The sequence below is a fragment of the Lithobates pipiens genome, unplaced genomic scaffold (genome assembly GCF_037356315.1).
Source record: "Lithobates pipiens isolate NorthernLeopardFrog02 unplaced genomic scaffold, aLitPip1_a1.2 Scaffold_8, whole genome shotgun sequence".
Classification (NCBI taxonomy): domain Eukaryota; kingdom Metazoa; phylum Chordata; class Amphibia; order Anura; family Ranidae; genus Lithobates; species Lithobates pipiens.
The window spans coordinates 574375566-574393464 of NW_027507903.1; the positions used below are offsets into that span (position 1 = coordinate 574375566).

The window sequence follows — 17899 nt, forward strand, 5'->3', positions numbered from 1 at the left end:
CCCGACCCCTTATCACGTGATCAGCTGTCAGCCAATGACAGCTGATCATGTGACAGAACGGAGCCGGTAATCGGCTATTATTCCTCCTCGCGCTGACAGCGCGAGGAGAGAAAAAAAAAGCCGATCACCGGCGGCCGTGATCGGGACATCAGTCCCGATCACGGCCAGTAATACAGCTGACCACCTGCCTCCTGCCAGTGCCCACCTGCCCACCGCAGTGCCATCCTGAATGAAAGTAAGTGCCCCCCATCAGTGCCACCCAGCAGTGCCCATAGTGCCCACAGCGCCACCCACAGTGCCACCCACAGTGCCACCCACAATGCCACCCACAGTGCCATCCAGCAGTGCCACCAACAGTGCCACCCACAGTGCCCACAATCTTCCTTAAAGGTGCTGCACCCCAGTGCCGCCCATCAGTGCCCAGCAGTGCCGCCCATCAATGCCCAGCAGTGCCGCCCATCAGTGCCCAGCAGTGCCACCTATCAGAGCCACCTATCAGTGCCACCTATCAGTGCCCATCAGTCCCATCTATCAGTGGTACCTATCAGTGCCTATCCGTGCCACCCATCCGTGCCACTTATCCGTGCCACCCATCCATGCCATCTTATCTGTGCCCATCTTTGCCCATCAGTGCTGCCTTATCTGTGCCAATCGGTGCCGCCTTATCTGTGCCTATTAGTGCCGCCTTAACTATGCCTATCAGTGCCCACCAGTGCAGCCTATCAGTGCCCACCAATGCAGCCTATCAGTGCCCACCAATGCAGCCCATCAGTGCCCACCAATGCAGCCATCAGTGCCGCCTAATCAGCGCACTTCAATGAAGGAGAAAAATGACCCGTTTGCAAAATTGTATAACAAACTATTAAAACATTATTTTTTTTTTTTTGCATCTTTTTTTGTTTGTTTAGCAAAAAATAAAACTCCGAGCTGTGACTAAATACCACCAAAAGAAAGCTCTATTTGTGGGGAAAAAAATGATAAAAATTTCATTTGGGTACAGTGTTGTATGACCGCGCAATTGTCATTCAAATTGCATCAGCGCTGAAAGCTGAAAATTGGTCTGGGCAGGAGGGGGGTTTAAGTGCCCAGTAAGCAAGTGGTTAAAGAAGATATTGAACAGTTTTAAAAAAAAGTTTGCAAAAGCCCCTGTTTCAATTATATACAGTATCTCACAAAAGTGAGTACACCCCTCACATTTTTGTAAATATTTTATTTTACTTGTAATGTGACAACACTGAAGAAATGACACTTTGCTACAATGTAAAGTAGTGAGTGTACAGTTTGTATAACAGTGTAAATTTGCTGTCCCCTCAAAATAACTCAACACACAGCTATTAATGTCTAAACCGCTGGCAACAAAAGTGAGTACACCCCTAAGTGAAATTGGGCTCAAAGTGTCAATATTTTGTTTGGCCACCATTATTTTCCAGCACTGCCTTAACCCTATTGGGCATGGAGTTTACCACTGGAGTCCTCCTGCATTCCTCCGTGACGACATCACGAAGCTGGTGGATGTTAGAGACCTTGCTCTCCAACACCTTCTGTTTGCGGATGCCCCACAGATGCTCAATACGGTTTAGGTCTGGAGACATGCTTGGCCAGTCCATCACCTTTACCCTCAGCTTCTTTAGCAAGGCAGTGGTTGTCTTGGAGGTGCATTTGGGGTGGTTATCATGTTGGAATACTGCCCTGCCGCTCAGTCTCCAAAGGGAGGGGATCATGCTCTGCTTCAGTATGTCACAGTACATGTTGGTATTCATGATTCCCTCAATGAACTGTAGCTCCCCAGTGCCAGCAGGACTTATGCAGCCCCAGACCATGACACTCCCACCACCATGTCTGACTGTAGGCAAGACACACTTGACTTTGTACTCCTCACCTGGTTGCTGCCACACAAGTTTGAAACCATCTGAACTAAATAAGTTTATCTCGGTCTCATCAGACCACAGGACATGATTCCAGTAATCCATGTCCTTAGTCTACTTGTCTTCAACAAACTGTTTGTGGGCTTTCTTGTGCATCATCTTTAGAAGAGGCTTCCTTCTGGGATGACAGCCATGCAGACCAATTTGATGCAGCGTGCGGCGTATGGTCTGAGCACTGATAGGCTGACCCCCCACCCCTTCAACCTCTGCAGCAATGCTGGCAGCACTCATACGTATATTTCACAAAGACAACCTCTGGATATGACGCTGAACATGTGCACTCAACTTCTTTGGTGGACCATGGCGAGGCCTGTTCTGAGTGGAACCTGTTCTGTTAAACTGCTGTAAGATCTTGGCCACTGTGCTGCAGCTCAGTTTCAGGGTCTTGGCAATCTTCTTATAGCCTAGGCCATCTTTAGGTAGAGTAACAATTCTTTTTTTCAGATCCTCAGGGAGTTCTTTGCCATGAGGTGCCATGTTGAACTTCCAGTGACCAATATGAGAGAGTAAGGCTGCTTTCACACTGGGGCGGGAGCAGCGTCGGCGGTAAAGTGCCGCTATTTTTAGCGGCGCTTTACCGTCGTTTTAGCAGCGGTCTGCGGGCGCTAGCGGGGTGGTTTTAACCCCCGCTAGCGGCCGAAAAAGGGTTAAACCCGCCCGCAAAGCGCCGCTGCAGTGGCGCTTTGCCGGCGGTATTGCCGCGGTGTCCCATTGATTTCAATGGGTAGGAGCGGTTTAGGAGCGGTGAATACACCGCTCCTTCACCGCTGCAAAGATGCGGCTAGCAGGACTTTTTTCACCGTCCTGCCAGCGCATCGCTCCAGTGTGAAAGCCCTCCGGCTTTCACACTGGAGTGAAAGGGGCCGGTTTTTTTCAGGCGCTACACAGGCGCTATTTTTAGCGCTGTAACGCCTGAATACCGCCCCAGTGTGAAAGCAGCCTTAGAGGGATAACACCAAATTTAACACACTTGCTCCTCACCTGAGACCTTGTAAAACTAACGAGTCATTTGACACTGGAGAGGGAATATGGCTAATTGGGCCCAAGAGGGTTAAGGCAGTGCAGCAAGTTTACACTGGTATACAAGCTGTACACTCACTACTGTACATTGTAGCAAAGTGTAATTTCTTCAGTGTTATCAAATGAAAAGATATAATCAAATGTTTACAAAAATGTGAGGGGTGTACTCACTTTTGTAAGATACTGTAATTCAATCAATTTAGTGCCAGGAAGTCTAGGATCGTTGTTATTTGTTTGAGTTGCACTCTTCTCATCCTTTTCTTGGACAATCATCATTTGCCTTGAAAGAAAGTTATGACAATCTAGATGTGATGTTAAAGCGAACCTTTAATCATTGTTTTCATCTTTCTATCTATTAAATCTTCTGCCCTTGTTGTTTTACCTTTGGATAATTAAAATTTTTATTTTCTGCCAGTAAATACCTTATACATCCCACTTCCTGTGTCTTGTCTGGTCATTAGCCTAGGCTTATGACATCATGCACAGCTCTCACGCTCTAGTGAGAGTTTGTCAGGCGGGGGGGGGGGGGGTGAGTCATAAGAGGGCCAATGAGAGCTGCAGAGCTGGAGGTGTGCCTCTGTATGTTTGTGTAAATCCAGGAAGTGAACAGGCAGCAGCTTCAGCTGCCCACAGTTAAAATGGATGCAGCCAGACTCAGTGGAGAGAGATTTCTGCAGCATATTTGGCAATTACAGAATCACAGTATATATAAATAATATGCAAAGTGATTGGAGGGAAGCTTTTGAATGGCAAAGATGTTTGTATTACAAATTATGTGAGCAGACTGCAGTTCCTCTTTAAGGATTTAGGTATCACATGTTCAAAGTTATAGGTGGAGTAATAGTTGGAATTATTGTAGGAGTTGAACCAAAGTAAAAGGTGGATGCCAGAAGAAACCTGTCTGCCAAATGAACCTATTGGTAGAATACACTGTAATTAGGGACAGAATGGGTGGCTGTCATGGGCCACTGACTGTAGAGGGACCCATGGGAAAACGAAAAAGGGTTCTGCACTCATGCTCCTTGTAAGTCAATTACAAATTTGCAAGTCTATAGACTTTTTTTTTTTTTTTAGAAACTGATTGACAATGCTATCTTTTGTATTGCTCTCCAAAAACGTCTTATTCATTCTTATTCATAACTTCTTCATTATTATCATTAAATTATCAAAAACAATATGTGTGCATATTCCTTGTGACTGGAAGCATTGTTTTGATGTTATCTCTCAGCATCATGTTAGTAATTTACAAAGGGTATACCACTGCCTGAGATCCTATTCAAACATCGCCTTCCAAACCCATCAGACGCAAAACACTAATGACTGTATATGGTGACCCCAATGCATGAACCTTCGCATGACCAATTAAATCCTTAATCCACTGCTGCACTGACTTCATCAGGGAGTCTTAAAACACTGTCAGATGCAGAGGTAAAGGAATGGGACTGCAACAGAGAATTCACAATACTAATACTTATACTTCACAACAATAGAAAGACATAAATCCCACCACAGTCCCAGCACTCTGTGCAAATTAAGAGGGCATTGTGCAATGTTATGGAACATTATGAAAAATTATGGTGTGCTCTGCAAATTTAGGGGCCACTTTGCAAATTTATGGAGCATTCTGCCAAGTTGTGGAGTGTTCTGCAAAATTATGGAGCGCTCTGTACATTAATGGTGCATGCTACAATTTCATGGAGCCCTCTGCAATTTCATGAAAAGCTCTGCAACTTTACAGAATGCTCTATAGCACTCTGGGGATAACTCACCCTGAGCCATCATAAAAAGCTTTTGTTTTACTTCTGCGAAATGTTATGCAATGAACATGAATAGCAGTACTCACCAAATGTTTTCACATTGATTTTCTCAGACTGTACTATGTAATCCTCGGCTGTCCCAAGCTCTAAGGTGGCCTGACAGTAGAAGTCTTGAAGGTTGTCCCTTCGGTTGGGTTCAAAGTAAAATGACTCAGACAGAGTCTGTTTGCCTGTCATGGTGTCGTCTGCAAATGTTTGTGTGCGGATCACATTCCCTTCTCTGATCACAGAAATCTTGAGATTGGCCAAAGGTGCCACGTCAAACACAGTGCAGGTGACCTCATGTCGTTGTCCCTCCTCCAGCTCTTCTTCCAGGTCAATTGTCACTTTACTTGGAAGCGCTAATAAAATAAATTGAATAAAGTTATTCATTTACCTTTGAATTTACAGGTTTTGACTGTGAATCCCAGGGTTCATGCCCACAAACTCAAAATCAGCTCATTTGGTGTTATTTTAAACATAGTTACATAGTAGGTAAGGATGAATAAAAACAATAGTCCATCTAGTTCAACCTGTGTAGGTGTAGGTGTGTCAATGTCAATAATCATTTCCCATATCCATGTTGTGTTCTTTAAGATGCATATCCAAGAGTCCTTTAAAAATATTAATACTTCCCGCTGCCACCACCACCAATTCCTTATTGCCCTGACAGTGAAAAAAAACCCTACGCAGCTTAAGGTAAACCGCTTCTCCTCCAATCTCATTGTGTGGCCCGTGTCCTCTTAAACTCCCTGAGACTGAATCATTTTTTCTCCTATACTGGGATCAACATTGAGGTATTTATAAATAGCTATCATATCTCCTCTCAAGCGTCTTTTCTCCAGAAAAAATTAATTTAGTGCTTTTAGTCGTTCCTCGTAATTAAGGTCCTTCAGTCCCCTTATTAATTTAGTTGCCCTTCTTTGGACTCTCTCCAGCTCCAGCACATCCCTTCTGAAGACTGGTGACCATAACTGGAGGGAATATTCCAGATGTGGCCTAACCAGTGGCAGGATTATAGTTTTATCCCTGGAGTATATCCCCTTTTTTATGCATGCTAATATTCTTCCAGCTTTGCTAGCTGCAGCTTGACATAGCATGCTATTGCTCAGCCTGTCTTTTACTAGGATGCCCAGATCTTTCTCCATCCTTGATTCCCCCAGAGGTTCTCCCCCTAGTGAGTAGTTTACATTTATGTTTTTAGATTTTACATTTCTCCTCGTGAAACCTCATTTGCCACCCCATTATTTTGTTCAGGTGTTTCTGTAACATTTCTATATCCTGATGTGAAATTATTGACTGCTCATTTTTGTGTCATCCGCAAAAACTGAGATTGAGTTATCTATACCAACCTCTATATCATTTATGAATAAACTAAACAGAATTGTTTAACATTTTATTAATTATGGATGGAGTAGAGAACAGTTCTAATCCTCTCAGTTTTTCTGCCATCTGTGTCCCATTGGGGAGATTTATTTTTTTCTTTCTGGCCAAGAAATACAACATGAAATAAGAAAAAAATCTCTCCATAGAAAGACTTCTTCCCCCATTACATGCTTAATGATAACTCAATTATTTGTTTTTTTCCTTATTTTCAATCCCAATGGCAATGGTCACCAGTCAAAATTGAGAGAGCGAATGTCTCCAGTGGTGGCACAGATAGGCTCTAAACTCTTCCCTGCTCAATAAAAAGAAAAAAGTGTTTTGCTTTTAGATACAATTTACTTTATTTTCTTTTTACCTGTAATGGGAAATTAAATTGGTTTGCTTTACAGTGAAGAACTTTAAGCAGATTTACTAACCATACACTCAATTTTTTGCTGCATGCAGAAAGCCATTTATAGCTGGCATTTCTAATGTGGTGGAACACATTACACTTTCACCCCAACCCCTCACCTAACCAAAACACAACCTTTGGTAACTGAGTGACCAACTGCCAGAAATGAGTGCTGTTATGTAGAAGCGGGGGGTTGTGTACACATCCTGGGTAACATATGACTAAAGCAGATTCAGGTATTTAGAACACTCTTTGGGTGATTTTGAAATTCTAATTGGGCCTAAGCCTGTTCCTCATGAGATTTGGTAATGTTACTACTGAGCTGCTCACTGTTCTCCTTGCTGGAGAAAAAGCTGTGCCCAAGGCCCTGCAGTAGAAGAATCTCCCTGCTTATGCATCTTCTTTTTGTGCCTCTGTGTTGCCTTCATCTCTCTTGCTGCTACTTTATCACTATCACATCAGTCGTCAGCTATCCAGTTATCGGGGGGCCAGGCCTGTCATTCAGGGCCAGTTACCACCACATTTTCTGCATTCTTGAAGTGTTTCTGTCTGCCCATTTTCGATGTGTTCTGGGGTGTTTTTTCTCCTCTTTTTTCTTAATCTCAACTGAGGACATGTGTTCTAGTGTATTTGCATTTTGCCACGTTCCAGATGCGTTCCCTACAGAAAAAGGTAAAGTGTTCTACTTTTGTTGACTGCCCTTAAACACACTACGTGTACTGGTGTGAACTAGGGCCATTGGAATCCATGTTAAACACTGTCCATGCGTTTTTTAAGCAGAATAAAAACAAACTGGACTGCATCTGGTGTGAACCAGCCCTAAAAAGCAAAACTCTACCTCTACCAAGATGGCTGCACAACTTGGAACAAGACATGGTAAGTCAATAATGGGGAAATATCAGCTGCAGGTAGACCACAGGTAATACAGGTTAGTCCATTGTCCTCTGCTTTTCCCTTTTGGGCACAACATCCACAGTACAAATCCTTTTAATGGGTCTTGACAAGAAAACAAACCTGTTATTTAGTATATATATATTGGCACAATACAAGTTTGTTTTAAATGGTAAATTCCGAGGCATGGTCATTATCCTTTATAGTATGTGTATATGTAGTAGTAAATTCTTTGCGATGTCTGAGTATAAATGGTTTCATTCATCACACAATCTCTGACTTTGTGTTTATTTATAACTTCTGAAAAGCAGTTGTTTTGGCCCTAGATTTTCTGCCATACATTTAGGCTTTCACATTTTCAGAGTACATAACATTTATATCCTGTTGTATATACTTATCATGGCTAAAAAATAATTTACAACAAAAATATTGCTTTAAATACCTGAAAAATCTGTTGTTATTTAGTGAATGTAAATTCAATGTAAGCCCTACAACTAAACCCAGGGCACACCATCCCTCTGTGCAGGTGCACATGGCCTCAAGTGTCTATTTCAATGCAGCCAGATCTTTGACTTCATTTCAGTTAAGCAATACAACCTTGTTTAGGATCCACTTTAGCCTTTGGATGGACTATGAAGGAGCAGCAGACACTGATGAGGTTGTCACCCTATTCTCCCACTCACTTTAAACTGGGATGTGGCCCTCCCTCTCCCAGTCTAAGGCCCCTTTCACATTGCCATTCTGATTAGTTTTGCCTGTCAGGCAGGTGTAAATGGACTTGTGGAATTCCGGGTCCAAGAAAGATCAGAAGGGAATACGTCCTCTTCCAATTAGGTGAATCGTATTAGAGGGTAGTCAGGTGTAAACGGACAGCAAAATTAGTTTGCTCCCAGTTGCCCATAGAGCAAGTGGGCTCTGCCATGTGTTTTCACTATGCGCAGAGATGTCATCTGCCCACTCTGCTCCAATCAGCAGGGGATCTGTGAGCTGTTCCCCTGCTGAACAGAGTGGAATCTACCCCATGTGAAAGGGGTAAGAGCTGCTGTGAGATATTACATGAGGCTTATATAAAGACAGGTTCAGATGAAGGGAAATTGTCACTTAAGCAAACACTGCAATGACAACTCAATTTTTGCTCACTGAAAACACATTGGAGGACATTTATTAACATTTATTAACACAATTGCATATTAAATATTGTGCATTTTGCATGAAAAAATGTTAGCATGAATCTTTCGGTTTCTTTTACTGACAAAATAACAGCTTCAGTTTTACTGAAAACTGTAGCCAAATTGCAACTGTACAACTATTTTCTCAGTTGTGCCACAACTGTAAGCACTCATTTTTATTTCTTGAACATAAACACGTTTGTTTTTGGCCAATTTATTAAGAAAATGCATACGGAAAATAAATGTGTCTCTCCAGTGTAAACTATAAGGCAGTTTTGATTCATGTCCTCCACTGTCCTTTCTTTTTACGTTATGTGAAATACTCTTTGATGTGATGCAAACCATTTCCATTATTCTGAGCAGAAAATAAAATACAATGAACAATATTCCACATACCATATGCTGCCACTGTCACAATGGATTCCAGCACGTTCTCCTCATCGTCTGATATACAAGATATTCTGGATGTTTCCCAGTCATTGACAAGAACCTCTGTGGACACCCAGTGCTCTCCTTCTGTTATGTTCTTCTTTTGTAGTCTGGACTCCCAGCTAGGTTTGGAACAGGTGTAAGTACAATTTAACAGGACCCACTCATCAAATGGTGCAAATACCTGAGTGCTGACAACCTGCACCTCACACTGCTTCTGGGACCAGCCTGAAATTGTACAAAAAAGTGTACATTACATTACATACATTAAAGTGTAAGCAAACCGTGTTAATAAAATTCTCTTATTGGTTCCCATTTGACCTGTTAAATTCACCATTGAAAGTGTATTGTTATATCTGGTTGATATGTGAAAAAATACCTGTTGATTCTGCCAGAAAATCAGACCTGTCTTGTGCACACTTCCTGTGTTATCTCAAATAGTCGAAATCAGTGTTTTTTTTCAGATGTCTCAAAGAGTCCTCAGAGGTGCTGCAGCAACAGCCCCATTTGAGCGGTCCTCTGTAGACCCCTGAGATAGAGGAGGGAGCCGAGCATTGTTAACTCCCATGTACAGAGGAGGCAGAGAGCTCAGCCTGCACCTCCTCCTGGCTCTCTCCTCCACTCTGAACTATTGTCAGCAAAACAGAAAGCCAAGCTGGCTGCCTGCGTCCTACCAACTGATTATGTTATTCTTTCTGTTTTGCTGACAATAGTACAGAGTGGAGGAGAGAGTTGGGAGGAGGTGCAGGCTAAGATCTCTGTCTCCTCTTTACACAGAAGTTAAAGAGGAAGTAAACCCTGATCGGCAAATATCTCCTAAACCGTGTAGGTTTAGGAGATATTTCTTGGACCTACAGGTAAGCCTTAATCTAGGCTTACCTGTAGGTCAAAGTTGGTTGTAAGGGTTTACAACCACTTTAACAGTGCTCTTCTCCCTCCTCTATCTCAGGAGTTAACAGAGGGTCAGGCTCAGATTGGAATGTAGAGGAGGGCGATGAGCTTGGGTGGGGGGACAAGAGAGCACAACCCACACTTCTTGGCTCTTTCCTCCTCTGTGCTGCTGTCACTAGTCCTTTAGGGGTATCATTTGTGCTAGGAGGGGAGGAGAGGGTTTGAGGTAGGAAGGGGCAGGGGGGGGACTAGGAGGGGGGAGTTGGGGGAGCATGCTAAAATGATGTGTCTTGTCAGCACACAACAGGAAATTAGGAGCTGAGTACATTTCTGGCAGATAATGCCTATCTATAAAATTTAAAATATACAATTATAACATTAAATATGAAAATTATTTTATATAATAATTGTATAATTTTATATTACTTTATCATAATATATTTTAGGTAAATATTGCATATGAATGGGATGATCTCGCCACCAGGTAAATATAGCACTTTACAAAGTAAAGTGCTATATTTACCCGGTGGCGAGATTGTCCCATACATCGCTGCTTGAGTGCTGGTTATTGATGCCCCATGGTGTGGGATACATGCTATGTGACCTTTTCAGGTTGAATCATTGAGGTGAGCAGCTAGGACTATCTGTGGTGGACGGGCTGCATTCACCCTTATCACTGTCTTGTTTTGAGATCAATCACTTTGCACATGGAGGAGGACTATCTCACATATTGGGACTGTGATTGAATTATACTGTTGCGCTGCACTGATTTTATTATTTATGACTTTTGGGGCTTGTTTGAATTATCCTTGTAGTGTTCAGCTAGCAACGTTCACATTTCTTATTCTACTTATCTGCGCTGAATATTTGTTGGTATGTTAAAGCTCAACTGTCAACAATCATGTTGTTTACAGACCACAATAGCTCAATCATAAATTTACACAAATTGTGGTCTGAGCACTGATTCCTCTGTTCTTCTGTTAATTTTATATTATTTTATCATAATGTATTTTAGGTAAATATTGCATATTAATATTTTATCTTATTATGTAGACAGCAGGTGGCTACATATCAGATAATTTTCACACATTTTCAAGGCTCTGCTTAGCTCAACTGTTGAACAAAAAGTTGTTTACAGACCACAATAGCTCAATCATAAATTTACACAAATTGTGGTCTCAGCACCGATTCCTCTGATCTTCTGTACTGACATCTCCATGGGAAGATGCAATTAGATACAAGGTGCATGCAAGGAAAACATTTTAATGCCATCTGTCTTCAGAAAACTCATAGTACTCTGAGAGGTTCATTTGTAAAGCAAAGATTGTATTGAACTAAAATTTAAAAAATAACAAATAAATTATTTATATATACCGTATATATATATATATATATATATATATATATATATATATATATATATATATATATATATGGTTTGAAAACTTACAAACTAAAAAAAATAAAAAGAAATTAATTAAATTAAAGAATTAATAATAAAAAATAAAAAGAAATTAATTAAAAGAAAAATTTACCTAAAACCATTATTGCTTGCAATACATCATAAGTACTGTATACCGGGAGTGAGCTGTGTTTGCTGGAGAGCAATACCAATTGGTGGTGTGGTTACTGCATAGTGAGCTGTGTGTGCTGGAGTCCAATGTTAATTGATAAGTAAAAATAAATAAATCAATATACCCTACCACACTATGAACAATAATGAATAATAAATAATATCAATTAAACCCCCTTAAAAATGGGAAAGTGGCACAGATGCTGTATGTAAACAGCTACAGCGTGAATATCAAAAACACAAAATACAGCAAAGAAAACAAATAATTAATAAATATATCAGTGCTAACAAAATCTACTCTTCAAATGAATGTGTCTATCACAAAGACAAAAGAATCCACCATGATAAAAAAAAAAATCAACAAATGTCCACAACAATACAAAGTCCAATGGAGTGTTGTCTAAAAATGTCCTCTACCAAGTATTTCTTCAAAGGTGCTTGGGTAAGTTACATCAAAAAGTGCTCCCTCCACCACAATCAAGGGTTGCACTTACCATAGCAGACCCTTATGCCTATCTAGGAACAGATTAGGCAGACTAGGCTCATGTCAAGGGTCAGGCTGTTATCTACCACTTCCTCTACTCTCCCTTCAAAAATCCCTCAGATGGATACATAAAAAGAGCACAGGAAATCTCATGGTGTGATAGCTTCTGGATAATTTTATTAAAAATGCTAAAAAAAAACTACTCACATAGACTGCAATTAAACAGACATATGGAAGTAAGATATCCTGTGGAGAGCAAGTTTAGCAACAGGAAGCAGCAATCAGCCGGCCAACCAGCCACACAAATCCTCAGACTGCTCACAACCCTTCAATCAAGAGACACAGATCCACCTCTCTTTCCACTTCCCTCTTCACATGGGTCGCATCCTATTTTTTCTCAGCGGGGGATTCCGTCTGCTGATTCCCTGTTGAGCTTAGCAGAGCGGCCAGATGACAGGCCCATGCCCACTCTGCTTATGCAGACAGGACAGGGACACAGCCTACTCTGTTCTATGGGCAGCCGGATGTAAATGGACCATTTGTCCATTCACACCCAACTGCCCTCCGATCTACTCCGGCCAGATGGAGAGGAATGGATCACCTTACATTTTATTTATTTTTTGCTGGATCAGATCAGACCAAGAGGTAGCTGGGTCCATTTACATCCACCACTAGAGGAGAATGGAGGGTCAAATGGGGTCCATCTGAAAAACAGATAGCTGGACCCGAGCAGACCTCTCGTGTGAAAGGGGACTAAGAAGTATGGGTCAACAATACCATTGACATTTGGGTTTCTTTGCAAATGTCCACAGAATCTCTTTCCCTTCCTGTGAGATTGACTTCTCAATTTTCCTAATAGAAGTTTGCATTGAACTAGGGAGGAACATAAAATTATCCCCTGCAATCGAAATTTCATTTTTGTTGAGACATTTCCTCAGTTTTATCTATGCTTAAAGGGATGAAGACATTGCAGCTCTTATCCCTTTTTAAACCTTGCTTTGGATATATATATATATATATATATATATATATATATGTATATTTTTTCTTTTTTTTTCTTTTTTTTTTACTTTTTGAACTTGGAACTTTTCTTTTTCATTCTCTTTAAACTGCAAACTATTTAATTTAAGCAATAGAGACCTTATTTTTTCTGCCAACATAAATAGGATTCACATAAGTAAATGTTATTAGTAGCCTTTTCATCTGATACATATGAAGTAACATATTTGTTTTGTGTTCATAGTACATTGTGATGTTGTTTCACTCCTGTGCCAACATTCATTTTCTCACACTATTGTCATGATGAAAATAAGCCTCAAAGTATAAATAAAGGAGAATTCCACCCATCTGAAAAACAAATGTAGCGCCAACCCTGAAGAAGCCGCTGTAGATTTAGGTGATTCTTTCCCAACTCATTGCAGAGGCAGCCAGGCACAGTAACAGTCCATTCACTTCAGCTCATTGAACAGTCTAGGGGTTTGTCTTTTTTTGTATTTTATTGCTTGCCGACACTTGAGAGGGGTGATAGGAGATACTCCAAAAGCACAGTTCCACAGAGGACAATTCTCTCTCTCTCTCTAAACAGCAGCATCTCAGTCTTTCATTCACAGCTGGGAACCTGGGAGTGCAGTAGAAAAGGTATAGCTAGAATGGAACAATCTATAGGTTCGCAGCTGGGGACCATAAAGAAGCATTAGTACAGGTACAACTAGGTAGGTTCATGGCTGGGGGCCATGAAGTAGCTTTAGCAGAGTACAGCTAGTCAGGTTCATGGCTGGGGACCATGAAGTAGCTTTATCGGAGTACAGCTAATCAGGTTCATAGCTGGGGACCATTAAGTAGCTTTAAGATGCAGCACAGAAATGTGGCTCTACTCACAGAATCCTGGAACAAGATCAGTCCATAGTGCAGTTTTTGCAGAGAAATCCAGCATCCAGTCCAAAGGGCACCAGGTGTAAGCAGCCCCCTCCTCTTAGCTCACAGATCTATTTCCTCAGGAGGGAAAAAGACAATCCCCTCAGGGTTCCAAACTATTTAAAAGCACCCCAGACACCTATCGGCACCCCCGCTACCCCTGTCCTCCCCCTCCATCAGGCTGGTCATTTGACTTCTCCCTCCCTAAGCTCTAGAAACTTCTTCTAGAGTCAGGGGTAAGCAATCAAACTCTGGGGTAAGCAATCAAGCAGACCATGCCAGACCAAAACAGTTACTGCTCCTTTAGTTACAGGAGCCATAAAAAAAAATCTGCATAGCAGTCTAACTAAGAGAACACATCCTTACTGAGCAAAGATTTCTTTAAATAATTATTATAAGATTATGTATGCTCTATGATGGATCTTCCTTCCTTGCTGTGCATTTTATAAATAAAAACTCCACAGCCTTTAGACTGGAAGCAGAGTTTCTATTCCACTGTCACAATAAAGCGACTGTTTAAGGTAAAAAAAATTCAGATCAAGGACCCTTGCAATAGAAATGGTAGTATAGTATCTCTAAGGTGGATAATGTCCCCCTCCATTCCAGCACTACACTCATCTTGGCATTCGCCATGTCTTGGAGTGTCAGACATAATGAATGGTAGGACTCAGCCATGATGTAGGTGTTGGATGAAGAAACCACAGCACATAGCAGCACATGTCTTATACCAAAGAGTTCCATCCCCTGACGTTTACGTCACTACAGAACTTGGCCATGACATTGGTTTTGCAGGAAGGAGCCACAGCACAAGGCAGAGGACACAGGCACTGAACCTCCCAGAAATGTCCAGTACTAAAGAGGTCCATCCTCGCACCCAATGTTACTACAGGATCAGCTTTGATTTTGGTGTTGGAGGAAGTAACCAGTGTATGCAGCGAGGAACATAGGTACCGACACGCCTGGAAATGTCAAATGCCGAAGAGGTCCATACTCAGACCCCTACACCACTATGAAAAACAGCTTTTATATTGGTGCTGGAAGAAGAAACCACAGCACACAGTGGGGAAAACAAGCATGACACTCCTGGAAATGTCAAAAGCCAAATAGTTCCATACTCTGACCCTTACATCACTACGGGACTTAGTGTTGGGGAAACTTTGACCCAGGTTTTTTAACCTTACAGGCTCTCTTTAAAACCCAGATAATATTTTTTTTAGTTTTTGATACAGTGGGATTTATTTCTCCCCATTTCCTGTTCCTGTGGTGTATGTACAAGATTTAAAGGGGGTGCAGTAGGAACAGTAAGGGAAAAACCGCATGAGTTCAAATTGCATTAGCTCTGACAGCAAGTGAGGGGAAATCTCTCCAGTAGGGACTAAAAAAACGAGTAAAAGTTTTAATCCCTCCGTGTTCTATAAATAGAAAAATATTTTTGACAGTACCTTTCCTTTAATTTCGCCAACCTAATTAAAACCCCATCAAGTTTCTGGTAACTCCTTGCCTCGGGTGGGCAGGAGCATAGCCAGTCAAAAAGTATCTTTCTATTAGTCAGTGCGTGTCATTATCCATCAATTTTAGCTTGTGGCTGCCAGTATGTGTTCATCAGTGTTGGTCATTTTCTGTCCTTTAGTGTACATCAGTCTGAATTTTATCAAAAATCTGTTTTGGGGCTAACTATCCTCTTTAAAAGCCCAGCTATAAAATGCATCCGATTCTGACAGCTTCCACAATGCTTTCAAATTTCCAGCCACACCATAGGCTTAAAGAATTAAAGAAAGGTTTATGCTAAATACCAAAGGATAAACAACAAATATCAACAGCATTAAACGTGGCCATGTGTGAAAAGGAAAGGGACACAGTCAGTAACATGGAGTCTAAGCCCAGTGCAGCTGGACAGACGCAATAGCTAGATGATATGGATAAACAGTGGTGTCGCTAGGGGGTGGCTATTGAGGCTAAAGCCCTGAATCTGGGACCCAAAGCCCCGAGTCTCTTACTGCAGGGGTCTCAACCTAAACAGTGGGCAATGGCCTCTTTGCAGTCAGGCCTCGGGTGCGGTGGGCGGACTGCAACAGAGAGCCGGGAAGGCGGATGAGAGAAGCGAGTGGGCAGACGAGCAGAGATGACATCATCTCTCTTTGCACTCACCGCATCACCGCTCTTCCACCCTCACAGAGGGGCCTCTTCAATGTCGGAGGTGAGGCGGGGAGCAGCAAGACATCATCTCTCACTGTCTGCCCCGCATTACCTCTCTCCTGCTCCCACTAAGAACTAAATGGACCAGTGCTGCCAGCCTGCCACCAATGCCACCAATGCAGCGACAATGCACATGGCAAGTGACAATCCGCAAATAGTGGCAGGCAATCATCCACATCTGGTGGCAGGTGATGGTGGCAAGTGACAATCCACATCTGGTGCCAGGCGACAGTGGCAAGTGACAATCCACATCTGGTGGCAGTTGACATGACAATCTGCAAATGGTGGTAGGTAACGTGGCAAGTGACAATCCACATCAGGTGGCAGACGGCGGTGGCAAGTGACGATCCACATCTGGTGGCAGGTGATATGGCAAGTGATAATCCACATAAGATGGCAGGTGACGGTGGCAAGTGACAATCCACATCTGGTGGCAGGTTATGTGGCAAGTGATAATCCACATAAGATGGCAGGTGACGGTAGCAAGTGACAATCCACATCTGGTGGCAGGTTATGTGACAAGTTACAATCCACATCTGGTGGCAGGTGACGTTGGCAACTGACAATCTATATCTGGTGGCAGATGATGAGGCAAGTTACAATGCACATCGGGTGGCAGGTGATGGTGGCAAGTGACAATCCACATCTGGTGGCAGGTGATGAGGCAAGTTACAATCCATATTGGGTGGCAGGTGACGGTGGCAAGTGGCAATCTACATCTGGTGGCAGGTGATGGGGCAAGTTACGATCCACATCTGGTGGCAGGTGACGGTGGCAAGTGACAATCCACATCTGGTAGCAGGTGATGTGGCAAGTGACAATCCACATCAGGTGGCAGGTGACGGTGGCAAGTGACAATCCCCATCTGGTGGCAGGTGATGTGGCAAGTGACAATCCACATCTGGTGGCAGGTGATGTGGCAAGTGACAATCCACATCAGGTGGCAGGTGACGGTGGCAAGTGTTAATCCACATCTGGTGGCAGGTGATGAGGCAAGTGACAATCCACATCAGGTAGCAGGTGACGGTGGCAAGCGTTAATCCACATCTGGTGGCAGGTGATGTTGGCAAGTAACAAGCTGCACCTGGTGACAGGCGATGGTGGCAAGTGACAAACTGCATCTAGTGGCAGGAGATGTGGCAAGTGACATACTCGGGGCTCCCACTGATTCTGCATTATGGTCAGTTGAACCACCTCATTATATGTTACAATGTAATAATAGAAATAATGTGCTTCAATCACCCTGACACCATGCCAACCATGGTGCCGTGATGATTGAAGCTCCAACACCAGTCATTGCCCGCAAAAAATTGCTTACCACCCGCGTGCCTCCCAGGGCCTGCAAAAAGGTTGGTGATCGTGGATAAAACAAAGCAAGAACAAATGATGAAAAAACTGGCTTACAACAGGCAGTTGAACGTGAGTACACATAGTTTATTCAATAATAGCCATAAAATCCAATCCTGTTGTCAGACACCAGGATTGGATTTTATGTCTATTATTGAATAAACTACATGTAATCATGTTCAACTGCCTGTTGTGAGCCAGTTTTTTTTTCCACTAACCCATTGAGCGCTGGATCGTTTTGTTTTGCTTATGCTAAATACCAGCTCACCTTTCTGAAGGATGCCACAGATGTATAGCAGGAGACAGAGGTGGTGTACAGACTTTTCCATTGCGATATATCACCAGCGAGTTTTCTCAGCAGGGGTGCAGTCGCTCTGAGCATCTGCCTGGATTTTACTGTATAAGGTATCCTTCAGCTCTATTATACACACATGTGCCTGACTCATGGAAAGGGGAACTTCTTTACGATGGGTGAAAAAAAGAACAA

At 42.5% G+C, this 17899-nt stretch overlaps 1 protein-coding gene across 3 annotated transcripts in view; it reads right to left on the reverse strand.

Moving 5' to 3' along the window:
- Positions 1-17899, reverse strand: part of ICAM3 (intercellular adhesion molecule 3) — a 124620-nt gene that overhangs the window by 71181 nt on the left and 35540 nt on the right. For all 3 annotated transcript variants that reach the window (XR_013270402.1, XM_077470201.1, XM_077470200.1), the window contains exons 2-3: positions 8975-9235; positions 4789-5103 (exon numbers count right to left, since the gene is read on the reverse strand). Coding sequence is in view for 2 of the 3 variants with exons in the window: in XM_077470201.1 (XP_077326327.1) it covers positions 4789-5103; positions 8975-9235 (576 nt within the window). In the remaining variant the exon portion in view is untranslated. The remainder of the gene's footprint in view (positions 1-4788; positions 5104-8974; positions 9236-17899) is intronic.